We start from the raw sequence: 21,616 nt of genomic DNA, 5'->3' as shown, positions 1-21,616 counted from the left end.
GATGATAATTGAGCCTATAACCTGGGCCCAGGAGGGGGTTGGGGCCAGGTGACACCTTCTGCCAGGAAACTGGATGAAGGCTGGAGGAGGGGCCAGGAGGGCGGGGGGCTGGGTGAGATGGCTGGAGGGGGGTTCAGTTTGGAGCTGTCTGGGGAAACAGAGGGAGGCCCTGCACCAGGGTCTGGGCTCCCTACCACCCAAGATGGACCTGACTGTGGGGTCCTGTTTTCTGTACCTACAAGCTCTGTTTTGGCCTGTGTTCCTGTCGTCTAATAAACCTTCTGTTTTACTGGCTGGCTGAGAGTCGTGGTGAATTGCAGGAAATGGGGGTGTAGGGTCCTGACTCCCCCACACTCCGTGACACAGGGCTGGTACACAGGGATCCAGGTCGACTCATGGATGATTCTGTTTTGTGTCTCTGCAGGGAAAGGACCAGCCCTGAGACAGAGCAGGTGAGACCCCAGCTCCGCTCCCCACCCCCCATCTAGCTGATTCTTTCCCTGCAGGGGAGGGGAGTGGGGTCTAGTGGTTAGAACAGGGGAGGCGGCTGGGAGCCAGGACGCCTGGGTTCTCTCCCTGGCTCAGGTTGGGGAGTGGTGTCTGGTGGTTACAACGGGAGGCGGGGGCTGAGAGCCAGGACTCCTGGGTTCTGTTACTATCTCTCTCTCTCTCTCTCTTTCTCCCCATAGGGAGTCCGAGGCTGCAGCCACAGTCTGTAAGTCACAGATGAGGGGGAGCCATGGAGCAGGAGGGAGGGGCGGGTGTGCCCTGGCAGGGGCCATGTCCTGTGGGGGGGGCATGCTGATGTGGGGTGCAGCCCTGACTCACTGTTTGCCTTTGGGGGTGCCTTGCCCCGTTCTGTGCCTCAGTTTCCCCCGCTGCACCATGGGGCTATTGCCCCTGCCTCACCCCAGCACGCTCGAGGGCAGGCGGGTCAGTCTGCAAAGGGCTCGTATGGGGGGTGGGAGGCTGGGCCCGGGGCCCTGATCTTGACCCAGTTGCTCACTGGGTGGGGTTTCTCTATTCCACAGACGCTCTTGTGGGTGAACGGAAGCAGCAGGATGTCCTGGTAAGTGTCCACCACTCAAGCCCCCCAGCACCAATGCACCATCCGGGCTCCTCCTCCCCCCCCGCACCCACCATCCAGCCTCCTCCTCCCCCCCGCCCCCACCATCCGGGCTCCTCCCCCCCACCCCCACCATCCGGCCTTGCACAGGTCCCACTAGAGCCGTGTTCTGATGCCAACTCCCCAGACTGTGTCCCCCACCCTGCACCTCCTCAGGGCAGACACCGGAGCTGGGGATCAGCAATGGGGCTCCCCCCCGAGAGTGGCGGGAGACCCAGAATACAGAGAATAAGAGCCTGACCCTGCACCCCCCAAACTCACCTTCACCCCCTCAAACCGTCCTCCAAACGTTTGCATTGGTTGGAGATTCGTGGCGGGTCAGCGACATTCCATGGGGAGCAGGGCTGGCTGCAGGCCCCAGCGGAGGAAGCACGTGCCGGGGCGGCCCCTGCTAAGGGGCGGCACATTCCAGCCATTCTTGGGGCGGCAGAGTCCAGGCGCCTTTTTTTTTTTTTTTTTGCTTGGAGCAGCAAAAATGGTAGAGGGTGGTGGGAATTTCCCTGATCTCTGCCCCATGGGGCTCTGTGGGCGGGAGTGGGTGGGGGTGGGGGGGTGTTGCTGGATTCCCTGGGGGTGTGGGGGGAAGAGCAGCTCTCGGGAGCCCCCTGCTGGACAGGACAGAGCACGTCAGAGTAACTGTGCATCAGGGTGGGAGGGGGGACTGTGGGGGGAATCGCTGCCCTCGGTGGCTGGCATCACAACAGTCTGGTGTGTGTGTGTTGGTGCTGGTGCACACAAACACACACATCGGTGTCTCTCTTCCCTCCCTGCCCCAGGAGCCCGACCCCAGCGCCAAGGGACTCACCTACGCTGAGCTGGACGGCCAGGCACTGCTGGCCAAGCGGGGGGGCCAGGCCCCTGCCCCTGAGCCCGTCCTGTACGCCGCCATCAACGTGAGCCGGGGGCCCCACAGGCAGAGCCCCCAGGGTGCCTCCACCCACCCCCATAGCGTGAACCCAGGGGGAGTTATCGCAGCGACGGGGCAGGGAGCATCGGCCACCACGGGGTGACAGAGTGATTCTCCCCCAGAGAACGGGCTCAGCTTATAGCCCCCCCGTAGCCCTCCCCGCAGCTGGTGGTGCCTCACCCAGCCCCACGGGTGGGGGGCCAGGGGGGCTCAGCACCAGGAGGGGGAGGGGACGCGCCGAGGCAGCTGTTTGTGCTACTTGCATCCTGTTAATCTCCAGATCTGTAATAAACACAGAACCACAAACCAGCCTGTGACGTTCTCCTGGTGTTACCCGGCCGGTGAGCTGCTCGGTCACTCCAGCCCTCGACCCTGGGAGCCAGCCCTGCCCTGCTGCGCTGGGAGACCCCCACCCCCGGGCTGCTCCCGCACGGCCTCTGGCGTGTGAGCGGCTCCCAGCTCCAGGAGTGAGCACTCTGGGCAGCCGCTGCTTGGACTGTGCAACCGAATGTCACCAGCCGAGATCTCTGGTCCCAGACACCCCCCTGGGAACCTCCGTCCTGCAGTGCCCAGTTCTGCCGCTGGACGCTGCAAGTTTCTGTGAGTGTCGGGGGGGCTCACATGGCTCAGGCCTGACGCCTTGGTGAACCGAGGGGCGCCGGGTGTTACTAGCCCCCCCCACCCCATCCTCCTTCCTTTCCCAGTGTCCCCCCTCACCTGCCCTGGGGGAGCCTTCAGCCTCCGCGCTCACACTCCCTGCACGGCTGCTGCTGGCCCCTGGGGAGCAGACGGAGCTGCTGGTGCTGGAGCCAGGGTCACTCATCTCCTGCTCTGGGCAGGCTGGTGGCTCTCCAGGGGCCAGGCAGGGGGGTGGCCCCTGCTGGGCCCTGGGCCTGGGCTCCTGGCTCCTCTGCTTCCTGGAGAGGAAGCCCCAGAGCCGCCGTGCCCGGCTCTGCCCTGTTCTGGGTCCCTCCCACACAGCTGCACCCTGGGCCACCTCCACAATGGCCCAGAAGGTGCCTCAGGCCCAGCAGGAAACGTGCTGCCCAGGCCCAGAGCGAAGGGCTGCAGGGGCTGTTGGCAAATCTCGTCTCCCTGGGAGGAGGAGATTCCCCCATTTCTGCCCCTCCCCAGGCAGAACAGGGAAGCCCCTGAGGACGGGCTACGTGCCACTCACTTGCTCTAGGTGCCATGGAGCTGGTGGTAGATGCTCCAAGTTGGCCCGTCCCTGGCCCCCTTCCTCGCTTTCCCGCCGCGCTGTGAGCTGGGGAAGGTGCTGTGCCGGGCGGTGCAATGCCCTGCTGCCGACAGGGCCCGGTGTAGAAACCGGGAGACCGGCCGCGGCTGTGAAAACCAGACGATGTTTTAGTGCCAAGGGATGGAGAAACTCAGGCCAGCAGCCGGGGTCCAGAACACGGACCTGCCGCAGGCAGCGCCTCCCAGCTCACGGCCTGCTGGCGCCTTACACACATTCCCGATGCCTGACAAGTCCTGGGCCAAGGGGGCGGGACCCCAACCCCCCGATAGAAAACTGTGGCCTGGGCAGGGGAGTTACTGCCTCAGGGTCGCACTGGGAGCCAGTGACAGAGCCAGGGACAGAGCCAGGAGTCCTGTGTCCAGGCCCCTGCACTGAGCACTGGAGGACACTCCCTTCGAGAGCATCAGTAACAGGGTCTGTAACACTCACCCACTGTTGTCAGCGCTCTGAGATTTAACCAGGGAAAGCCGCCCTGGACTGGAAGATGAGCTAGGAGGCTTTTCAATCCCTAGGCAGATGGATGAAAAATAGATTATTTTAATAATATTAACTGGATTTTTTAAATTAAATTAACCACAGGTTGGTTTGTTAAACTAATGCTTAAAATTAAATTTGAAATTGACAACCTATGTTAAGCCCTCACCTTATTATAATCTCTTAAAATAATTTAAAGAGAATAGAAAAACTCAATATTAAGCAGTACATGTTTCCTGCCAAGTTTTAAGGACAGTCAAACCACTGAAGCCCCTAGAACCACAATTACTTGAAGCGCTAAAACAGCTTTCGACAGTAGTAGCCTCCTTTGAAAGTGCAGGAAAAAGATTTTTTTCATTTCAGTTTATCCAGTTGGTTCGGTTCAATGACAAATTCCCTGGATTTAAGAAACCCCTGGGGAGTTGACCAAGCAGCAAACTTGTTTTCTTCCTTCAATCTATAACTAAAAAGGAGGTGGGAGGGGATGAGATCTACCCGTTCATACATCTCGAAGGACATGGTGAGCAGAAGGTATCAGTTCAGTTCATTAACTGCAGATAATATTTCCTTTGTTTAAGAACTCAGTTTTAAACTAAAAACATTTTTGATGAATATTTTTTCTTATGCTTCTCTTTCTGGCTGTGCCGCAACCTTGCTTTGTAACCACCTCTTGCTTCTCACCTCTATTTTCCCCACCTCTGTTCGGGATAGAGACACTTCTCTAACTCCCAGCTGCAGTGCGATTTGAGTAGGTCATGAGCATTAGACACCTTTGGGCTTGAAAGGACAATCCCTTTTGTGGCTCTTTGTTTTTGAAAAAATCCCGTTTGATTCACCCTGATTTGAGAAGAAATACCACATTCAAGAGAATCATAAACTGCTCATATTCAGTTATAGGAGAGAAGGCAGCAAAATTCAGCACATCAATAATTCATTGAAAATTATTTACTCGACCTTAAAAGAGACTAACTAGAGGGTCGGCCGCTTGTTTGTTTATGTAGGGCCAGTTTCCATCTCTGAACCAGTAACAATTGCACGGGATAGTGCCCCAAACCCTGTCAAATCCCCTGAGTCATTGCTCGTCTGTTCTGGTTTTATACGTTTCAGATCAACAAAACCTTCCCCTGGGCCGTCGGTGCCCACGTGGCGCTGCAGGCAGAGGAGCCTGAGCAGTCGCCTTGTGACATCGAAGGTAACTCAGCAACTCACCCGTCACTCACTCACTCCCCTAACCCTGATCTTAAATCCTCCCCCTGCCACCCGCCTGGGTCATCTCCCCGATTGAAACCCCCAGCTTGACTCATTTTAACCAATGGGGTTGAATTATGCAAATCACCTGCAGAGAGTGAGCACTGACTGGCTGAGTTAACTCTGATGTCACAAAGCGCCTCTGCTTACGGCACCAATTTAACGGGGATGGTGCAGAAAATCAGGCTTTTCTGGTGCTGCTGTTTTCCAGCTGTCACCAAAACCAACAAGGTTCTTCCCGCCGATGCCCAGAAATTTTGGAATCAATTTAACGCAGTTTTCAAAAATTATCATGTTACAGACAAAGAAACGCCCCTGAACTGAGCTGCACTCAGCCAACAGGGACCTGAATCTCCTCCCTGTTAACTCAGTGAGGACCCCAAGCTCAGCCCATCCGTGTGGAGACTCTCCGGGCTGGGAGCTGAGCAAGGGAACAGACGGGCAGACGACAGCATTAGTCACCTGTAGCAATGTGGGACTCACCCCTGCGGCGCCCCCCCTGCTGGTCTCCTGGGGAATTAGCGTTCCAGCTGTGGGAGCACCCTCTGCAGGTCAATGTCACGCTGTCGCCGGCCCTGTGTCCCTCACGGACCCTGGTGCCCTTTTCCTTTGGGTGCTGCCCCCTGGCAGTACCCCCACTCTCTGGGCTCCTCTCCCTGGGGAATCCCCACCCTCTAGCCCCATCTTGCCTCAGTGTTCACAGCCAGTCCTCATCTAGCCCCTGCACTCTGGGGCAGACTGCAGTCCATATCACTCATCATCCGCAAGGGGGGGTTGAACCTGCTGCCTCCACCTTCCCCTGGGCTGCACCTCTGCAACCCCAGTACCTTTTCAGGCCTTTGGCTAGGCCTGCAGCCTGGGGGGTTATTCTCCAGCACTGATCTACTCCGGTACCTTACTCAAGTCCCAGGCAACCAGGCCCTTCTGTGACAAAGTGGAACTGTTCCTAATGTTTCCTATGAATACTGTGGGGGGGCCTCAGTTTCTGGCCGACCCTCTGTCGCCTGGCAACTAATGGCCAGGCCCTTCCCCTCCTTCAAAGGGGATGCTAAAGGTGTGGGAAACAAAGAGGTCAGGTGACCTTCTGGCCTGGGAAAGGAGCTGAGCAGAGAGGAGGGGCTGGAGGGGGGTGTCAGTGTGGAGCTGGCTGGGGACGAGGAGTGAAGTGCAGACGTGCGGCTCTGGCTCACTGCCCCCAAGAATGGACCCGGCCGAGGGGTCCCGTTCTCTGTACCTACAAGCTCTGTTTTAGACCCTGTTCCTGTCATCGAATAAACCTCTGTGTTACTGGCTGGCTGAGAGTCACGTCTGATTGCGGAGTTGGGGTGCAGGACCCAGTGGCTTCCCCAGGACCCCGCCGGGGTGGACTCGCTGTGGGAAGCGCACGGAGGGGCAGAGGATGCTGAATGCTCCAAGGTCAGACTCAGGAGATGAACCCGTGTGAGCTTCTTGCCCTGCTCCAAGGGAGAGGAGGCTCCCCAAAGTCCAGTCTGGCTTTGTGGGGAGCAGGTCCAGAGCATCGCCCGGGGACTCCGTGACAACTCTCCCTGCTCCCGGCCCACGGCCTCTTTATAGGGCTGGCTGAGGCCTGATTGGGGCGTGGCCCAGCTGTGGCTACTTCCCCAATCAGCCCGGGTTTTCCCCTACCACAGCCCTCTCCCAGGGCTGTTTTAAGCTTTTCAGGGCAGCAGTGGGTGGCCACCCTGCTACATCACCCTATGAGATCATTCTGGGGGAGATCACCATCCGCACGATTCCCGCCCCACCTCTTTGCGAGGGCCCCTTACAAGCACAGCTGGTGAACAGCCCCACCCTCATCAGGAAGATGAGCAGCAGAGAGAAATGGGACAAGAAAAGAGAAAGGACAAGAGGACGGGAGGTGAAGGCAAGCGAAAAAGAACAAATTCCAAATGCCCCAGTGAATCATAGATTCCAAGGCCAGAAAGATCCACTCTGACCATCTCGTCTGACCTTCTGTATTACATGGGCCGTGGAACGTCTCTCAGAAAAATTCCTGTTTGAATTAGAGCAGATTTTTTAGAAAAACATCCCATCTTGATTTCAAAAATGCCAGTTATAGAGGATCCATGACAACCCTGGGGAAATTGTTCCAAACCCTGTCAGTTAAAAATGTTCCCCTTATTTCCAGCCTGAATTTGTCTAGCTTCAACCTGGAGCCATTGGATCTTCTTACCCCTGGGTCTGCTAAAGTGACGAGCCCATTAGCCAATATTTGTTCCCTTATGCTCATCCCATAACCTTCCCTTTGTTCAGCTAAATAGACTGAGCTCCTGGAGTCTATCGTTATCAGGCAGGTTTTCTAATCCTTTAATCATTCTTCTGGCTCTTCTCTGAACCTTCTCCAATTTATTGGCATCCGTCTCAAATTGTGGACACCAGAACTGGACACAATATTCCAGCAGGGGTCACACCAGTGCCAAATACACCTCTCCACTTCTAGCTGAGATTCTGCTGTGTATGCATCCAAAGATCACATCCGCTGGGAGCTCCTGGTCAGCTGATTAGCAAACATGACCCCAAGTCTTTTTCAGGGTTGCTGCTTCCCAGGATAGAGCCCCCATCTTGTACATATAGCCTAGATTCTTTGTTCCTAGAGGTATAACTTTACATTTGGACAAACTAACAGGTATGTTGCTTGTGCTCAGCTTCCCAAACAATCCAGATGGCTCTGTATCAATGACGTCTCCTGTCTGTTATTTACCATTCCCCCGATCTGTCTGTCATCTGCAGGTTTTATCAGTGATGATTTTATAATTGCTTCCAAGTCACGGATCAAAATGTTAAATCGTGTAGGGCCAAGATCCGATCCCCCAGGACCCTACTAGGAAGACACCTGTCCGATAATGATTCCTCATTTACAATTACATTTTGAGACCTATTAGTTAAGCAGGTATTAAGGGGTGGATTCCTAGGTGGGACATTTTCCTGCCAGCTTACCTTGTGTTTTCCGAGCCCAGCACTGAGTTGGCAATGTTTGGATCAATGTTCCAACCCTCCCTGAGAATCTGACCTTCTCCACAGGGGTGTCTGCGTTCTACAGAATCAAGCTGGAAAGGAGAAAACGCCCACAGAAGCTCCTCCTTAGCCCTCAGGTGCGTGAACACAAATCCCCCAGGAGAGAGGCGAGAAGGGGGTTTGCTGCAGCAAGGCCACAGGGGTCTCTGAGGTCCCCCCTGCCCTGCCCCCCTGTACTGCGTGTCTGATGTCAAGGGAGCTCTGTGAGTTCACAGCCGCCTCCCCACCTTTGCCCAATAGGCTGAGTTCCTGCCCAAGGCCCTTGTGAAGTCACTGCCACGCCCACCTCTCCCTTGCAGGGCTGGTGTCTGCCCCTGGCCAGCCTGTTCGGGTGTCTCAGCTGCTCCCCAAATCACCCCACTGCTCACTAGTGAGTCTAGGGAACAAGCAGGCGAAACAGTAAAACAGCAGGATCTGTTCCTGCTCCCGCACACTTCATAGATTCACAGATTTTTAGGCCTGACGTGGCCACCATTTGATCTCCTAATCTGACCTGTATTTCACAGGCCAGGAAGTTTTACCCACTTACCCCCCCAGCAGAAGGTTACACATGAGCATGTATTAATTTTACCTACATGAGTCATCAGCTGGGTTTGAAACCAGAATGTAACACTGGGGAGGATCTGCATGGAAATATTTACAATGGTCAGATGAAGATTGAAGATCAGACTCTGTGGTTTCCGGGCTGCACCTCCCCCAAGGCTGCAGGGTACATTGAAAATGACCTTCCCCCCTCCCCACAGAGACAGGGACAAGCTGCAAACTAACTATATGACACCTGCCCAGGCTGAGGGCCCCTGGGTATCCTGGATGTTGCAAGGACCTCGGCTTACTTTGACCGCACTAGATTTGGCAGCAGATTAGAGACAATGTGTGAGGTATCAGGAAGAAGTGGGCCGGCAGCTCGGAGGGAGCTACAGCTGCAGCTACCAGCTCCTGCCTCTTGTCATGCACCTGCAGCTCTGTGGAGCTGGTGGTAGCAGGGCCCGGCTCAGTGTCTCCGCTCCCAGCCTCACATCCAGCTGGACCCTGGGGGACAGTCAGAGCCAGGCTCTGCCTGGAGCCCAGCAGAGGGGATGCTCAGCTGGGGAGCGGGGACAGAGTAATTGAGCATCCGATATCACCTGTCCCCAAGCCCAGCCTCTGTCCTTTGTCTTCTCTCTGGGTAAACAGGGTCGCCTGGGCCTCCTCTCCCCTTTTCTGTCCTCTGGTCCCTCTGGCTGGAACCAGCTGGTCAGGTCACCGGGGTCCTCTCTTCGCAGCCCATTGTCCTCCCACTGGCCAGAACCGGCTGTGACTCCTGATCTGGTCCTCCCAGTCAACAGGTCACCAGTTGCTGGGGTATCCATTTTCCAGGCCATTGGCCAGGGTCCAGTTCTGTCGCAGGTCCTCTGTAACAACAAACACCCTCTCCCATCACCTTGTTAAACCAGTAACACCCAGGGAAACTGCATCCCACTCCGTCAGCATGCAAACCATTGGAAAACCAAGAAAAAAAACAAGAAAATCCCCCACTTTGTCACACATGGCAGAGGGATGGGGAGAGTTCCAGACCCTAAAAGGCATCAGGGACCGTCAGGACAAGGGGAGTCCTAGGGGCCCTGGCTTGTGGGCAGCACCCCCCGAGCCTGTGGCCTCCGGGTCACACTCCGACACAGCCACCCCGGAGAGGACGTGGGATCGTCGCGCCAGCCTGAGCCGCCTGGGGGTCGTTCGCACTGTTGTGGCTGTTGAGCCTGCGAAGCGGCCCCGGCTGCGAGCTCACGTGTAAAACCCACGGGCAGGTTCCCCAGCTGTGCCAGGGCCCGGAGAACCAGGGGAAATTGGGGACAACGCTGAACGTTGTAACCCGGGCGAGAGAACCAGCCACAGATGCTGGGTTGGTCTGACCCGAAAAGCCCCCTGGCTACAGCCCCACGACTGTCGACATCACGCTGAGCGAAAACAGAAGCTGGAAGCAGGAGTTAATAGCCCCAAAATGGTGGGAGGGACTTTGGGCCTAATGAGGGGGCAAAACAATGAGGGGGCGGGACGAGGCCGCCCACTTCCCCTTCGCTGAGTTCCTTAAAAAGAGCCCACGATGGGCTCAACTCTCTCTCCTCTCCGGTCCCACCTTCTGTCCCGGCTCAGCTCGTCTCATCTTCATCTTCCCCCAGCTCAGCCCCGGCCCCCAGCGCTGCAGCCCCTCGTCTCCTCTGAGGGATGTTCTCCCTGAGAGGCCGGAGCCGGCCGGCCTGGCTCTCGTTTAAGGACTTTTGTGTTCCCCCCTGCAAGCTGGAAGTCGTCCCATTGCTGTGACCTGCAGCCCCCATCGCGCCCGTGGGGACAGCTGATTGGCAGCGCCGGGAAGGCCCTGGAGATCCTTCTCCCTTCCCTGGTTGGGTTATTTTCCACCCCGCTGTGTCTCTCCTCCTCTCCTAGCTCACGCTCCTGGCTTCCCATCGGGTGCTGCAGTCGGGTGTGTGGCACCCACCCCACCTGCCCGGCCTAAGGAGAACGGACCCAACGCGGGGCCGGCCCTGCCTGGATTGTAACCACCCAGGGGCCGAGCAGCAGGGGTCGGGGTCACCTTGCAGCCAACACACCCGCTTATCACTAACCCGTGTCCAGCACCTGACACCATCTCCAGAAGCCGCATTTCACCCCCATTTTCATCCTGTCTCTCCCCCATCTCCCGTCTGTCCTTTTGCTAGGAACAGGGTCAGCGACCTCAAGCACAGACTGGACTCCATCCCAGCCTGGGACCACCCTTCCCCAGTTCAAGTCTTTGTCCTTTGGGGTTGGACTAGATGACCTCCTGAGGTCCCTTCCAACCCTGAGATTCTATGATTCTATGATTCCTCCAGATGGTCCTCCAGGTGTTGAGTTGTGGGAAGAGAAGCCCAGGGATTATGCCCCTTCCCCTCTTTTGTATTTTCTTCCAGTTTGCTGGAAAGATCTTTGCTGTGACCTGGGAACCAGGCAGTCCCCATTGGTCAAGCAATCTCCATTGTGCTGGGATAGTGGATTCTTTCCTTGAGGGGTGTTGATGAGCCATTAACACTGTCTGGCTGGTCCTCTATTGCAGTTGAAAGGGTGACAGTGGGCATCTCTCAACCTCACAACATATTTCAGAAGCACACCCAGCAATGCTTCATAACGTCCCACACAAGGACAGTACATACAATCCAAAAGGGGACGAATGTTCAAGAGATCAAGACTTTTAAGATGATGCCTCACAAGGCAACTTTGTACCCAACTTATCGTAGCTCTATCATAGTGGGGAATACGGGGGCTCCCCGGTGCTAACTTGAGGGACAGATTGTCACACTGTGGTCTCACCGCAGCGTGGCCAGGGCCTGGGCAGGAGGCCTTGGACGTGTGAGGAACAGACTGTGAACTTCCTTTCCCTTGCAGAGGCGGCAGCTTGTGGTGTCCCTGTGCCCACAGGGCGGGTGACTTGTTTCCTTTAACTTTCCCTATATTTTAAAAAAAAATGAGTTACTGTTTAATAAATTGTACATGCTCTGAACTCTATGTACTGATCAGTGGGTCAGGGAAGCACCCGGCACAAAGAGAGTGCCCCGGAGTGGGGACACCCTCGCCCCTGTCCTAAGTGACCACGACAAGACTGGGGGTCGAGCCCCCAGGGATCCGGGGCCCAGCCTGGCCAGGGTTACGAGGACTGTGCCGCACGGGAGGGAGGAAGGGGAGCCCTCAAGGTCAGGCAGGCCCCTGGGTAAAGGGAGTGGGAGCGAGGACTCTGATCCTTTCACTAGCCAATCCCACCGGGGCGGGTATAAGCCAGGAAAGTTCCCCACAATAGCAGGATCCTTCCCCCGCTTACACTAGGAGCGAGGTCAGCGGCCGCCCTGCCCGTCCGTCCGGAGAGTGAATGAACCGGTTCCTCCCCCCACAGCCCGGCTGGTCTGGACACAAGCGGCTCTGCTCCGGTGACTCCCGAAGGAGCGAGACTTGGAGCCGGGCTGACTCCGGCTGTTGGCCGTGGTCGCTCAGCCCCCGTTTCAATAGACAGGCTGGGTGTGATTCCTTGTCTGGGGGTTTAACCCGAAAGCTTTGCCTGTGAGCGGCTGCTGCTGGGGGTTTGCCCAGGAGCCGAGTAGAACCAGGGGCTCGGTTTGAAATGAGCCCCGGCCCCTGGCCTGTGTAACGCTGGTGAGGGAGAGAGTTTCCAAGCCCCCTGAGCCCTCTGGGCCTGTGAGACCCTCTGCAGAGATCAGCAGCGTATGGGAGTGTGGGGGGACAGGCCGAGGTCGGGGGGCAGGATGGGCTTTTTGAGGGGACATGAAAGAGGGGACCGAGGATTGGAGGGGGGACAGGGATGAGGGTGAGATGGGCTGAGATCGGTGCAGGGTCGGGGTGTTGGCGGGGCAACAGGACCGGGGCAGAGAGGATGGGGATTTGAGGGGAGATGGACCAAGGTCCGGGAGGGGGGGATGGACAGACGTCGGAGAGGGGATGGGATGAGGATGGGGGAGGGGCTCCTCTCTCACAGTGTCGGGGTCAGCGGATGGGGGGGGGGGATTTTTTTTCCTGCCAAAACTCCAGCTGAGCTGGGGCACCTCTGGCCAACTGGGGGAGGGGCGAGGAAAGCAAGGGGCAGGTGCCGCCCCCCCAGTTCCCCATGACCATGGGGCACATTCACCCTGAAACGCTCATGAGGGGGAACCCAGGTGCCCCCCAAATACTGGGGGGGCAGCTTCCATTGTTCCCCCTTCCCTGGCACTGCCCTGCCCCCGCTGCTCCTGGCACCTGGCAGCCTGGCGCCAAGCCCACTGGGGATGAGAGATGGCGGCCATCTTAACTGAGGGCGGGGGATGGGAATTTGAGGGGAAACAGGGCAGGAGACAGGAGTGGGACGGGGATATGTGGGGTGTGTGAAGGGGCCAGGCTGGGGGGTATTTGAAGGGGGATAGACCAGGGGGCAGGCTGAGAGATGGGGGGCAGGCAGAGTTTGTGAGGTGTTAGTTGTGGGCAAATCTGCTGCGCATCTCCCTCCTGCTCCCTGGGGCTGAGAGCAGCTGTGGGGGGAGGCTCCCGGGTGGTTGTGGGGTGGCAGGTGACCAGGGGGTTGGGGGATTAAAGGCCCATTGTAACCATCTGGCCAGGCTCCTGCAGCACCTTTAACGCTGCCCCTGAGTCACGGTGCCCCCGGCGTTACCCAGCGCTGGGTGAGAACAGACGGGCGACGGCGCCACCATCACACCTGGATCCTGGCTCCCAGCCCCCTGCTCTAACCACTGGACCCCACTCCCCTCCCTGAGCCGGGAATGGAGCCCCCTGACCCCCAGCTTCCTGCTGCCCTCTAGCCAATGGCGTATAAACAAAGCCTGTGTCACGTCCCTCTCTAGGGGCCTGGCCACATAACCACTGACAGTGTCTCCTCCAGCTCGGGGGCAGGGTCTCTGCAGGGGCATTAGAAGGTCCCTGGGTCTCTCCTGGCTGGTGACCCGTTGGGGGCCTGGGATGGAATTTCTCTTTCTCTGATTTTCTTTTGAACCTGGTTTATTTAATTCACACATTGAGAAAAGCCCCTTAGAACCAGGTGTTACAGTGTAAAGCCGCCGGCACCACTCAGCTATCGCGCAAGGGGCAGCAAACCCAGGGGTTCCCCACCACGCCCGCTCCTCACTCGGTGCCACGGCTCATGTCACAGGTGGGCAGGTTGGCGGGCTGAGCGGGAAGGCTGCAGAGTCAAATCCTCCGGCACCAGGAAATGCCAAGTTATGGTTTCCTGAACGACCTTAACTCTCCCCATCATGCAGCTCCATTGCACCACCAGCCTTTAATTGCATGATCACGTATTAACTTTACCAACATGGATCGTCAGTCGGGCTTGAACCCAGAATGAAAAGGGGATGGAATTTTCATGGAAATTGTGGTCAGTGGAAGATTGAAGACCAGACCCCGTGGTCACCTGGCTCTCAGCCTGATTCACCTTCCTCAAGGCTGCAGGGTACATTGAGGTGACCTGTCCCGCCTCTTCACAGAGACACAGACAAGCTGGGAGCTGCATGACACCTGGCCAGGCTGACAGCCCCCGGGTTTCTTGGGTTTTGCAAAGCCCTCTGCTTACTTTGACCGCAGTAGATTTCGCCTGCAGATTAGAGACAACATGTGATGGACGCAGTAAGAGATGAGATATTGTTGACTTCCTGTAGCTGGAGCCATCAGTTGAGTTTCTTATTTGGGGCTCGGTGGAGCTGGGCATCGGGGTGTTGGTGGCCGCGCTGAGGGGCCCCTCACTGCTCCCATTATGGCATCTGCTCTCACTGTCCTCCTCCTCGGTGAGTATTGGAGACAGCCAGGGCGTGCGCACAATGGGGTGGGATCTGAGACCAGGGTGTTGTATTGAGTCACTCTGGGATCTGGTCCCTAATGAGCCGCCTCTTTTCCAGGCTGCTGGCTGGCCGGGCAGTGTGGGGTGTCTGGACGTGAGTATCTGTGGGACGGGGAGGTGGGGGGAAGTGATCTCAGGCCTATTCATACTCACAGCAGCCCCCCAGGCAGGGGCTTAGCACCCTCTTCACCTCCCACCCCCTCGCCCTGGGTCCTGCCCCCAGGGAGCGCAAGGCTGCTCCGTCCCCTGGCACCTCCCCTGCTGAGCCCCCTCTCTGGCCGGGGTCACTGAGGCCCCTGCAGGCAGGATCCCTGGGCCCTGGGGCACAATGCAGCCTTAGGGCTTAACCCCTTCCTGCCCGCGCTGTAGCTGGGGGACAGGAGGCGGCTGGGTTATGTGGGTGGCCAGCAGCATCCTGGGGGCGTTCGCTGCCTTTCCACACTGTGCGGGCAGGAAGGGACAAGCTGCTTCCAACCATGGGGGAGAGGGGGAGAGATGAGCTCTGCAAAGACACGGGCCAGGTCATCCCTTCCCCTGTCACCCCCCTGCTCCTCCCCGGTGGCGGGAAGCAGCTCCCGTCTCTTCCCTCCTGCACAGGGCCAAGAGGCTGCTGCTGGCCACACTCCGGTGTGAACCCTGGCAGAAATATGAGGAGGAGGCACGTGACCCTGTGTCTCCCCCCACACACACATGTTGCCTCGGGAAGACATGGCGCAAGGTCCATTCCCAGGGGCCCAGCCAGGCATGGCGGTTGGAGAGTGCAGGGCACAGGGGTTTGGGTCAGTCAGTCACCCCAGTCGTGTGAGAGAGGGGAACGTGTGAGTGTGTGTGTGTGTGTGTAAAACCGCTCCCCATAAGGGGGGGCCTAGGAGTGTGTGTGTCACCCCTCCCCATGTGAACCCTAAATCTTAGAGATAAGGTCAATAAAAAGAATCCAGCGACGCAGCATTAAGAGGGGCTCAGTCATTGTGATGTTAATTTGAATGTTTGTGCTGCGTAGTTCTCATTGATTGTCGTTGAACTTGCTTGAATACGAGTAATTTTACCAGGTGTCCCATATTCAGCATAGGAAAATATGCTCACCCTACTGATGGGCTGAGATCAGAACCCAGCCCTGCCCCCAGTGCAGTCAGGGGTGACTCCGGATTGATCCCGGGGGGCTGAGATCAGGTTCCCTGTGGATGCAGTGAGGTGTCTGTTACCCCGGCGCTGTCCCTGGGGCTGGGTGCTGAGGGCAGGTTACAGACACACGGGGAGGGGTTTGTGTCTCCCCATCTCACTCCTGTTTGTGTGTGAACGCAGAGCTCCCTGCGCCCGGACCTTCCATCTCCGTCAGCCCCAGCGGGGTGATCGCCCCGGGGCGAGGTGTCACCATCCGCTGTCAGTGTCGGTGCAAGGCCAGGAGGTTATTTCTGTATAAAGATGAAATCGAAATCCGGGAGCTGGATGCTGCTGCGAACGGGGGTGAATTCACCATCCCCAGCGCCAGATGGGAAGATGGAGGGGTCTACACGTGCCGATCTCGCTCCAGATCTGAGCCGCCCAACTGGTTGGATCCCAGTGACATTGTGCGGATCATTGTAGCAGGTGAGGGGCCCGGCTCAGTGTCCCTGCTCCCAGCCCCACACTCAGACAGACTGTCATGGGGGTCTCTGGGAAGATGGGGTGTCACTTAACCTGTCTGTGCCTCCATTTCCCCTTGTACGAATGGGGGATAATCATCCCTCCTGCACGTTGTGTCTGGTTAGATCGTCAGGACTTGGCTTTAGGGCGGGGTTTTTTTCTCACCGTGTCTGTGCAGCACCAGCACCTCTGACTCCCAGCCCTCTCCTGATCTAACCACTAGACCCCCACTTCCTTCCCATAGCCAGGGATAGAACCCAGGATTCCTGGCTCCCAGGCTGTCAGGGCCCCATTATGTAGATAGATGGGTACAGAGGGGTGCTCTGGATTTTAGGCAGTTTCAGGCACAGCTCGCAGGAATCTCTGGGATCTCGGAGAGGTTCCTCTGGCTGGGTTTTCTCCAAGGGGCCCCGTCTCTAGGAACGTGTGGCAAGTGGTGATGGGGTGCAGCGCAGTGATTGTGTCGGGGTCTGTCTCACGGCCTGTCTCCTTCTCATTGCAGAGCTCAAGTACCCCAAACCCTCCATCTCCCTGCGCCCCAGCGGGGGGGTCGCCCTGGGGGGAGCCGTGACTGTCTGGTGTCGGGGTCGGCACCAGAATGCGAGGTTCCTTCTGTACAAAGATGGAAACCTGACCACACTGCAGGACATGGAGACTACTGGGAACCTGGCTGAGTTTCCCATTCGCAATGTGAGCCAGAGAGACGCAGGGAGCTACAGCTGCTATTACTACCAGAAATGGTACACGTTCATCTTGTCGCATCCCAGTGACCCCGTGGAGCTGGTGGTAGCAGGTGAGGGGCCCGGCTCAGTTTCCCCGCTCCCAGCCCCACACCCAGCCAGACCCTCAGGGGCAGGAGCGTGTGCAAGGGGGGAAGCAGGTGCAGGGATCCCCCAAATCAATGGGGCCGGAGCACAGAACGCCTCTGGGGAGCAGAGCCAGCTCCTCTGGCTGGGGGGGCACACAAAGTGCACCTCCAAAAGCGGCCACATTTTTACTCCTGTGCATGCCCCTGATCAGGGGGTCTCTGCGCCAATGGGACGCTCAGAGCCAGGCTCTGCCCTGAGCCCAGCAGAGGGGACGCCCGGTTCAGGGCAGGGACGGAATCACTGGTGGGTTCCCCAGCAAGGGGCAGCAGCAGCTGCTGGAGGCTCCAGGCCGAGGGAGGGGGGATCCGTGCCCCCAGGGGAGCTGCAGAGCAGGCGCCTGTCCCGGGGGACCCACAGAGGAGTTGGGGCCCAGGGGCTGCCCAGCCGGCCCCGCCCCCAGCCTGTGACTGCCTTCCAGGGCCAGCTGTGTGATGCTCACCTGGGCTGGGGGCTGTCGGGTTATAGAGCAGTGGGAGCTGCACACGTTGGACCCAGCGAGTGGGAGCCAGTGGAAAGGGACCCGGTGGCCGAGCTGTGTCATCGAAGGGGCCAGGCACGGAGCTGGCAGGGGGAAAGTCCCGTTGGGAAGGGGCAGAGATGGCAGGAACAGGGGGAGGCAGAGAGAGGAAAGACAGAGGCAGGAGGGGGAAAGTTACAGGAAGAACCGGGCAGTGAAACACACACAAAAAAATGAGTCTCTAAGTTACCTAAGCAATTGTTAGAAAACCACAAGGGAAGCGAAGCACGAATGAAACGTGACAGAAATGAGCTGTGAGCAAAGAGAAACGGGTGAAGAAATGAGGAGGACGTGAGCTGTAGCGAAAGTAAAAGCAAAGAGAATGGACACAACGTCCACCCGGCACCTTCAGGGGCAGCGACAGGAAGGGAAAAGTTGTCCGAAAGCAAAGGGACTCTAGAAAAAGCAGCGGAGGGACAGTTGTTGCATTGAGAAGCCGACCCGTCGCCTGGAGAAATCGCTGCAGGTGTCTGAGCTGGAGCTCAGAGCAGCAAACAGAGACGGCGCAAGGGGAGGGCTCAAGATACAACAAACCAGCCTAGGGACAGAGCAGCCGCGACGGGACCGTAGCGCGGTGGGTTCTGGCCTAGTGCCTGGGACGCTCCAACTCCAGCTCCTGGGGCTCCATGAATGTAAAGTGTTGCCCATGAAGTGGGTTTAATTCAGCCAATGGCAGTTACTGGTCAGGCAGCTCAGCAACAGTTCCCAGTGTGACCCTCCCCAGCAGTTCCTGCCACACCAGCGAACTCTGATCCACTTGTGATCATTCCCCACTGAACTGATTTCTCCTGCCCCAGCCGATGGAGAGAAAACACAACTGGTCTCTAGGTCCCCTCAGCCTCTCCTTGCCCTGCCCCAGCCACCCCTCCCTGGGCTCCTGGCAGATGGATCCGCGCCGTTGCCCTGCTGAGGGGTGGGGGACCCCGTGTCTCTTGTGTCACTAGCCCAGCTCGCTCGGCCTTGGATTCAGGGGAAAAGCATCCCGGAGACTCTCCCTGCAGGCCCCTGTATCGACCTCGTCACTGGGGCTGGGCTGTGGGGACAGAGTGCAGTGACCGTGCTGGGGTCTGGGTCTCACAGCCTGTTTCCTTCTGGCTGCAGAGCCCAAACCCAACATCACCCTGCACCCCAGCAGGCAGGTGATCCTGGGGGGAGCCGTGACCATCCAGTGTGAGTGTCGGTGTCCGGGAGCAAGAGTCTTGGTGCATAAAGCTGGAGTCCCGGACGCATGGCGTGCAATGGATTCCACAGGGGATGTGGCTGAGTTTCCCATCCGCAACGTGAGCTGGGGAGACACAGGGAGCTACAGCTGCCGATATCGCACCAAGTGGGACCCGCCCGTCTGGTCAGAGCCCAGTGACCCCGTGGAGCTGGTGGTAGCAGGTGAGGTGCCTGGCTCAGCATCTCCACTCCCAGCCCCACCCACAGCCAGACCCTAAGGGAGTCTTGGCCTCCATTGGACAATCAGAGCCAAGCTCTGCCCTGAGCCCTGGGTCCAGCAGAGGGATGCCCGGCCGGGGAGCAGGGAGGGAGTCACTGGGGGGTTCCCCAGCCAGGGGGTAGCAGCAGCCGCTGGAGTTTCAGGGCCGATGACTCTCGTTTTCATCCCACAGAGGGAACCGACCCAGCTGGGCCACAGCAGACGGATCCCCCCCCGACGGAGCCAGAGGGAGAAGGTGAGCGGGAGAAATGGAGCAATTCACCCCCCAGGGAACAGGGTGTGACGGGTTGGATCACAGAAACCCCCTGGGCTTCCAAACTGATGTGCCAAGACTACTTCCGCCCCTGCTTTTTTGCCCTCACAGCTTGGGACTTCAGTCTGAGCCAGACCCACTAGCCTGCTGCAAACCCAGACCCAGGTCTGAATCCCGTCCCCTGACAGCTACAGGCTTAAAATGAAAGCAGCTCACAGACGTGCTCCTGTCTTTAACACTCAGATGCCCAACTCCCAGTGGGGGCTAAACCCAAATAAATCCGTTTTACCCTGTGTAAAGCTTCTACAGGGTAAACTCATAAATTGTTCACCCTCTATAACACTGACAGAGAGATTTGCACGGCTGTTTGCTCCCCCAGGTATTAATACATGCTCTGGGTTAGTTAATAAGTAAAAAGTAACAATGAGTCCTGTGGCACCTTAAAGACTAACAGATGTATTGGAGCATGAGCTTTTGTGAGCGAGTCTGGGCTGTCGGCATTAGCGCCCCTGGTTTGATTCAGCCCCGGTTGGCAGACAAGCTCCCCTGTAGCTCTACAGACACAGGGACGTTCCTCCTCCCAAATAGGAACAGCCGCACCCAGACCTGCTCTGCAGTGACTCCAGGTGTGAATGGCACCTGACTGGGGCAGGGACCGTCTTGTGTCGTGTGTCCGTACAGCTCCAAGCACACAGGGGAGCTGGCCCAGGACAGGGGCTCCTGGTAATTAATACTAGTTAGTAATGATTTTGGTTCCAGTTTCCATGGAGCCAGGCAGGGGCTGTATCTGCACTCAGGGTCTCGCTGGGCCGATCCTCCCCGTTCTGGGATCACGGGGGCGCTGAGCCGGCCCGAATCCCTGGGTCCCGTCCTCTCCCCAGGGACACTAGCTCAGCCTGGGGAAAAGCTGCCATTGCCGATTCGGGAGAGGAGATGTTCCCTGTATAACTAACGTCACACACCAGGGCTCCAGCTTTCTCACCCTACATGTTGCCCCGCCCCTGACAGATGCTGGTTCTATTCCTGCAGGGGGAACCAACTCGACTCAGCTGGGAACGGCGCTGGCTACCACCCACCCAGGCAGCGCAGGGCCAGGTACCAGGGCTGGGGGCAGGAAATCACCATCAACCCCCCCAGAAACAGCTTTGTGCAGCCCAAGGAGCCGCCCCTGAGGGGAGCCACGAAGGGCTGGCTGGGTGGGATGGGGGCAGATCCCCACAGCGAATGCCCCATCTGAAACTCACCTCGGCCTCATTTCATATGCTGGGGGGTGTCATTGGACAGATGTCAGATTGGCTTGGCGGGGGCAGGGCCAGGGAGAGCTTCCCCCCAACACACAGCCCCACCCCGGGGGTCCCACAGACTGGGGTGCTGTGCTGCCCACCGGCACCACAAAGCCACCCGTGTGGGGCACAGCTCAGTGCGTATCCCCCTGGGGGAACGGCGCCGGGGATAATGATCCCGTGTATCCCGTCTGTCTGCCTGAGTCTGCAGCCAGCCTGGGGGAACGGCTCAGAAGCAGGGCTCCCCCTTCGCTGGGGTGCTGCCCAGTGGGGCATTAACCCTGGAACCTCTCAGTCCAGATTGACGTGGTGTTAACACTTGAACCCACTGATCCAGAGTGACATATTTTTGATTCTGGGACCCAATGATGACCGCTGCGATGACAGCATGGTTACGTCTTTCGCTGCTGATCCGTTCACCAGGGCCTAGTTCTCCCAATGATCTCAAAGCGCCCTCCCCTGCCAGAAGCCCCCTCCCACTGCCATCCCCCCTCCCATATGATTCCTACGCAGAAGTGAGCTGGACCTTAGTGGGGGGGCTTGCAGGATCCGGACCCAGCTGGCTTCACAGGGTACACAGAGCCTGAGGTATATCCCCACCCACACACCCTGCCCCCACCCCAGTACAGCCCTCTGCCACTGGGAGTGAACCCCTGACCACTATTACCCAGAATCCCCTCTGCTCCTGCCCCCCCACTAGCCCCATAGAATGTTCTGCTGTGGGTCCCTGGGTCCTCGAGGGGGAGGGTCTGGGGCAACAGGTAATGAACCAGCCGCTCACGGCCTGGTGCTGCTTCCCAGGGGCATCGGAACCAAGCCCAGCACCGGGTCTGACCCGCAACATCATCACCGGGGGGAGCGCAGCGGCCGCCGGCCTCCTCCTCCTCCTCCTCCTCCTGCCCTTCCTCTGCTACAGACGAACCCGAGGAAGTGAGTTCCCCGCCTGGGGAGGGAAGGGTTAAACCCTCTGCTAAGCCGGGCTGGGAAGGGGTCACGGCTTGGATGGGAGATGGGGAAGGAAACCCAGGGGGTGGGGCAGGGGCCCAGCAGGGGGTGTCTCCCCTGGCAGGGAGAGCTGGCCCCAAAGCCCCTGGGCAGCACTAGGGGGCGCTGGGCTGCAGGGGGCAGGGACCTGTCTCTAGGGTATCCAGGCTCAGCAGCTGGAGGGGGTGGGGCCCCCCCTGGCAGGGCAGGGGGATTCTGTCCTGGGCTCCCCATCCCAGCTGCCCTATAGGGCTGGG

At 58.3% G+C, this 21,616-nt stretch overlaps 2 protein-coding genes and 1 long non-coding RNA gene across 3 annotated transcripts in view; 2 read left to right on the top strand and 1 right to left on the bottom strand.

Moving 5' to 3' along the window:
• LOC120393548 (mucin-5AC-like) overlaps positions 1 to 21,616 on the top strand; it is a 353,632-nt gene that overhangs the window by 79,683 nt on the left and 252,333 nt on the right. The window lies entirely within an intron of this gene.
• Positions 1 to 21,616, top strand: part of LOC120393551 (immunoglobulin superfamily member 1-like) — a 44,490-nt gene that overhangs the window by 22,718 nt on the left and 156 nt on the right. Inside the window, exons 2-6 of the mRNA XM_039518178.1 lie at positions 16,515 to 16,805; positions 18,500 to 18,781; positions 19,012 to 19,074; positions 20,122 to 20,187; positions 21,177 to 21,305. Coding sequence (XP_039374112.1) covers positions 16,515 to 16,805; positions 18,500 to 18,781; positions 19,012 to 19,074; positions 20,122 to 20,187; positions 21,177 to 21,305 — 831 coding nt within the window. The remainder of the gene's footprint in view (positions 1 to 16,514; positions 16,806 to 18,499; positions 18,782 to 19,011; positions 19,075 to 20,121; positions 20,188 to 21,176; positions 21,306 to 21,616) is intronic.
• LOC120393556 lies at positions 3,251 to 8,179 on the bottom strand. The gene is made up of 3 exons (XR_005592074.1): positions 7,972 to 8,179; positions 3,721 to 3,799; positions 3,251 to 3,377 (listed from the first exon to the last, which is right to left on the bottom strand). It is a non-coding gene; the product is annotated as an uncharacterized LOC120393556 (long non-coding RNA).

Source organism: Mauremys reevesii, unplaced genomic scaffold (genome assembly GCF_016161935.1).
Source record: "Mauremys reevesii isolate NIE-2019 unplaced genomic scaffold, ASM1616193v1 Contig23, whole genome shotgun sequence".
NCBI lineage: Eukaryota > Metazoa > Chordata > Testudines > Geoemydidae > Mauremys > Mauremys reevesii.
The sequence above is the reverse complement of the archived record's forward strand: the minus strand, read 5'-3'. Positions and strand labels throughout refer to the sequence as shown.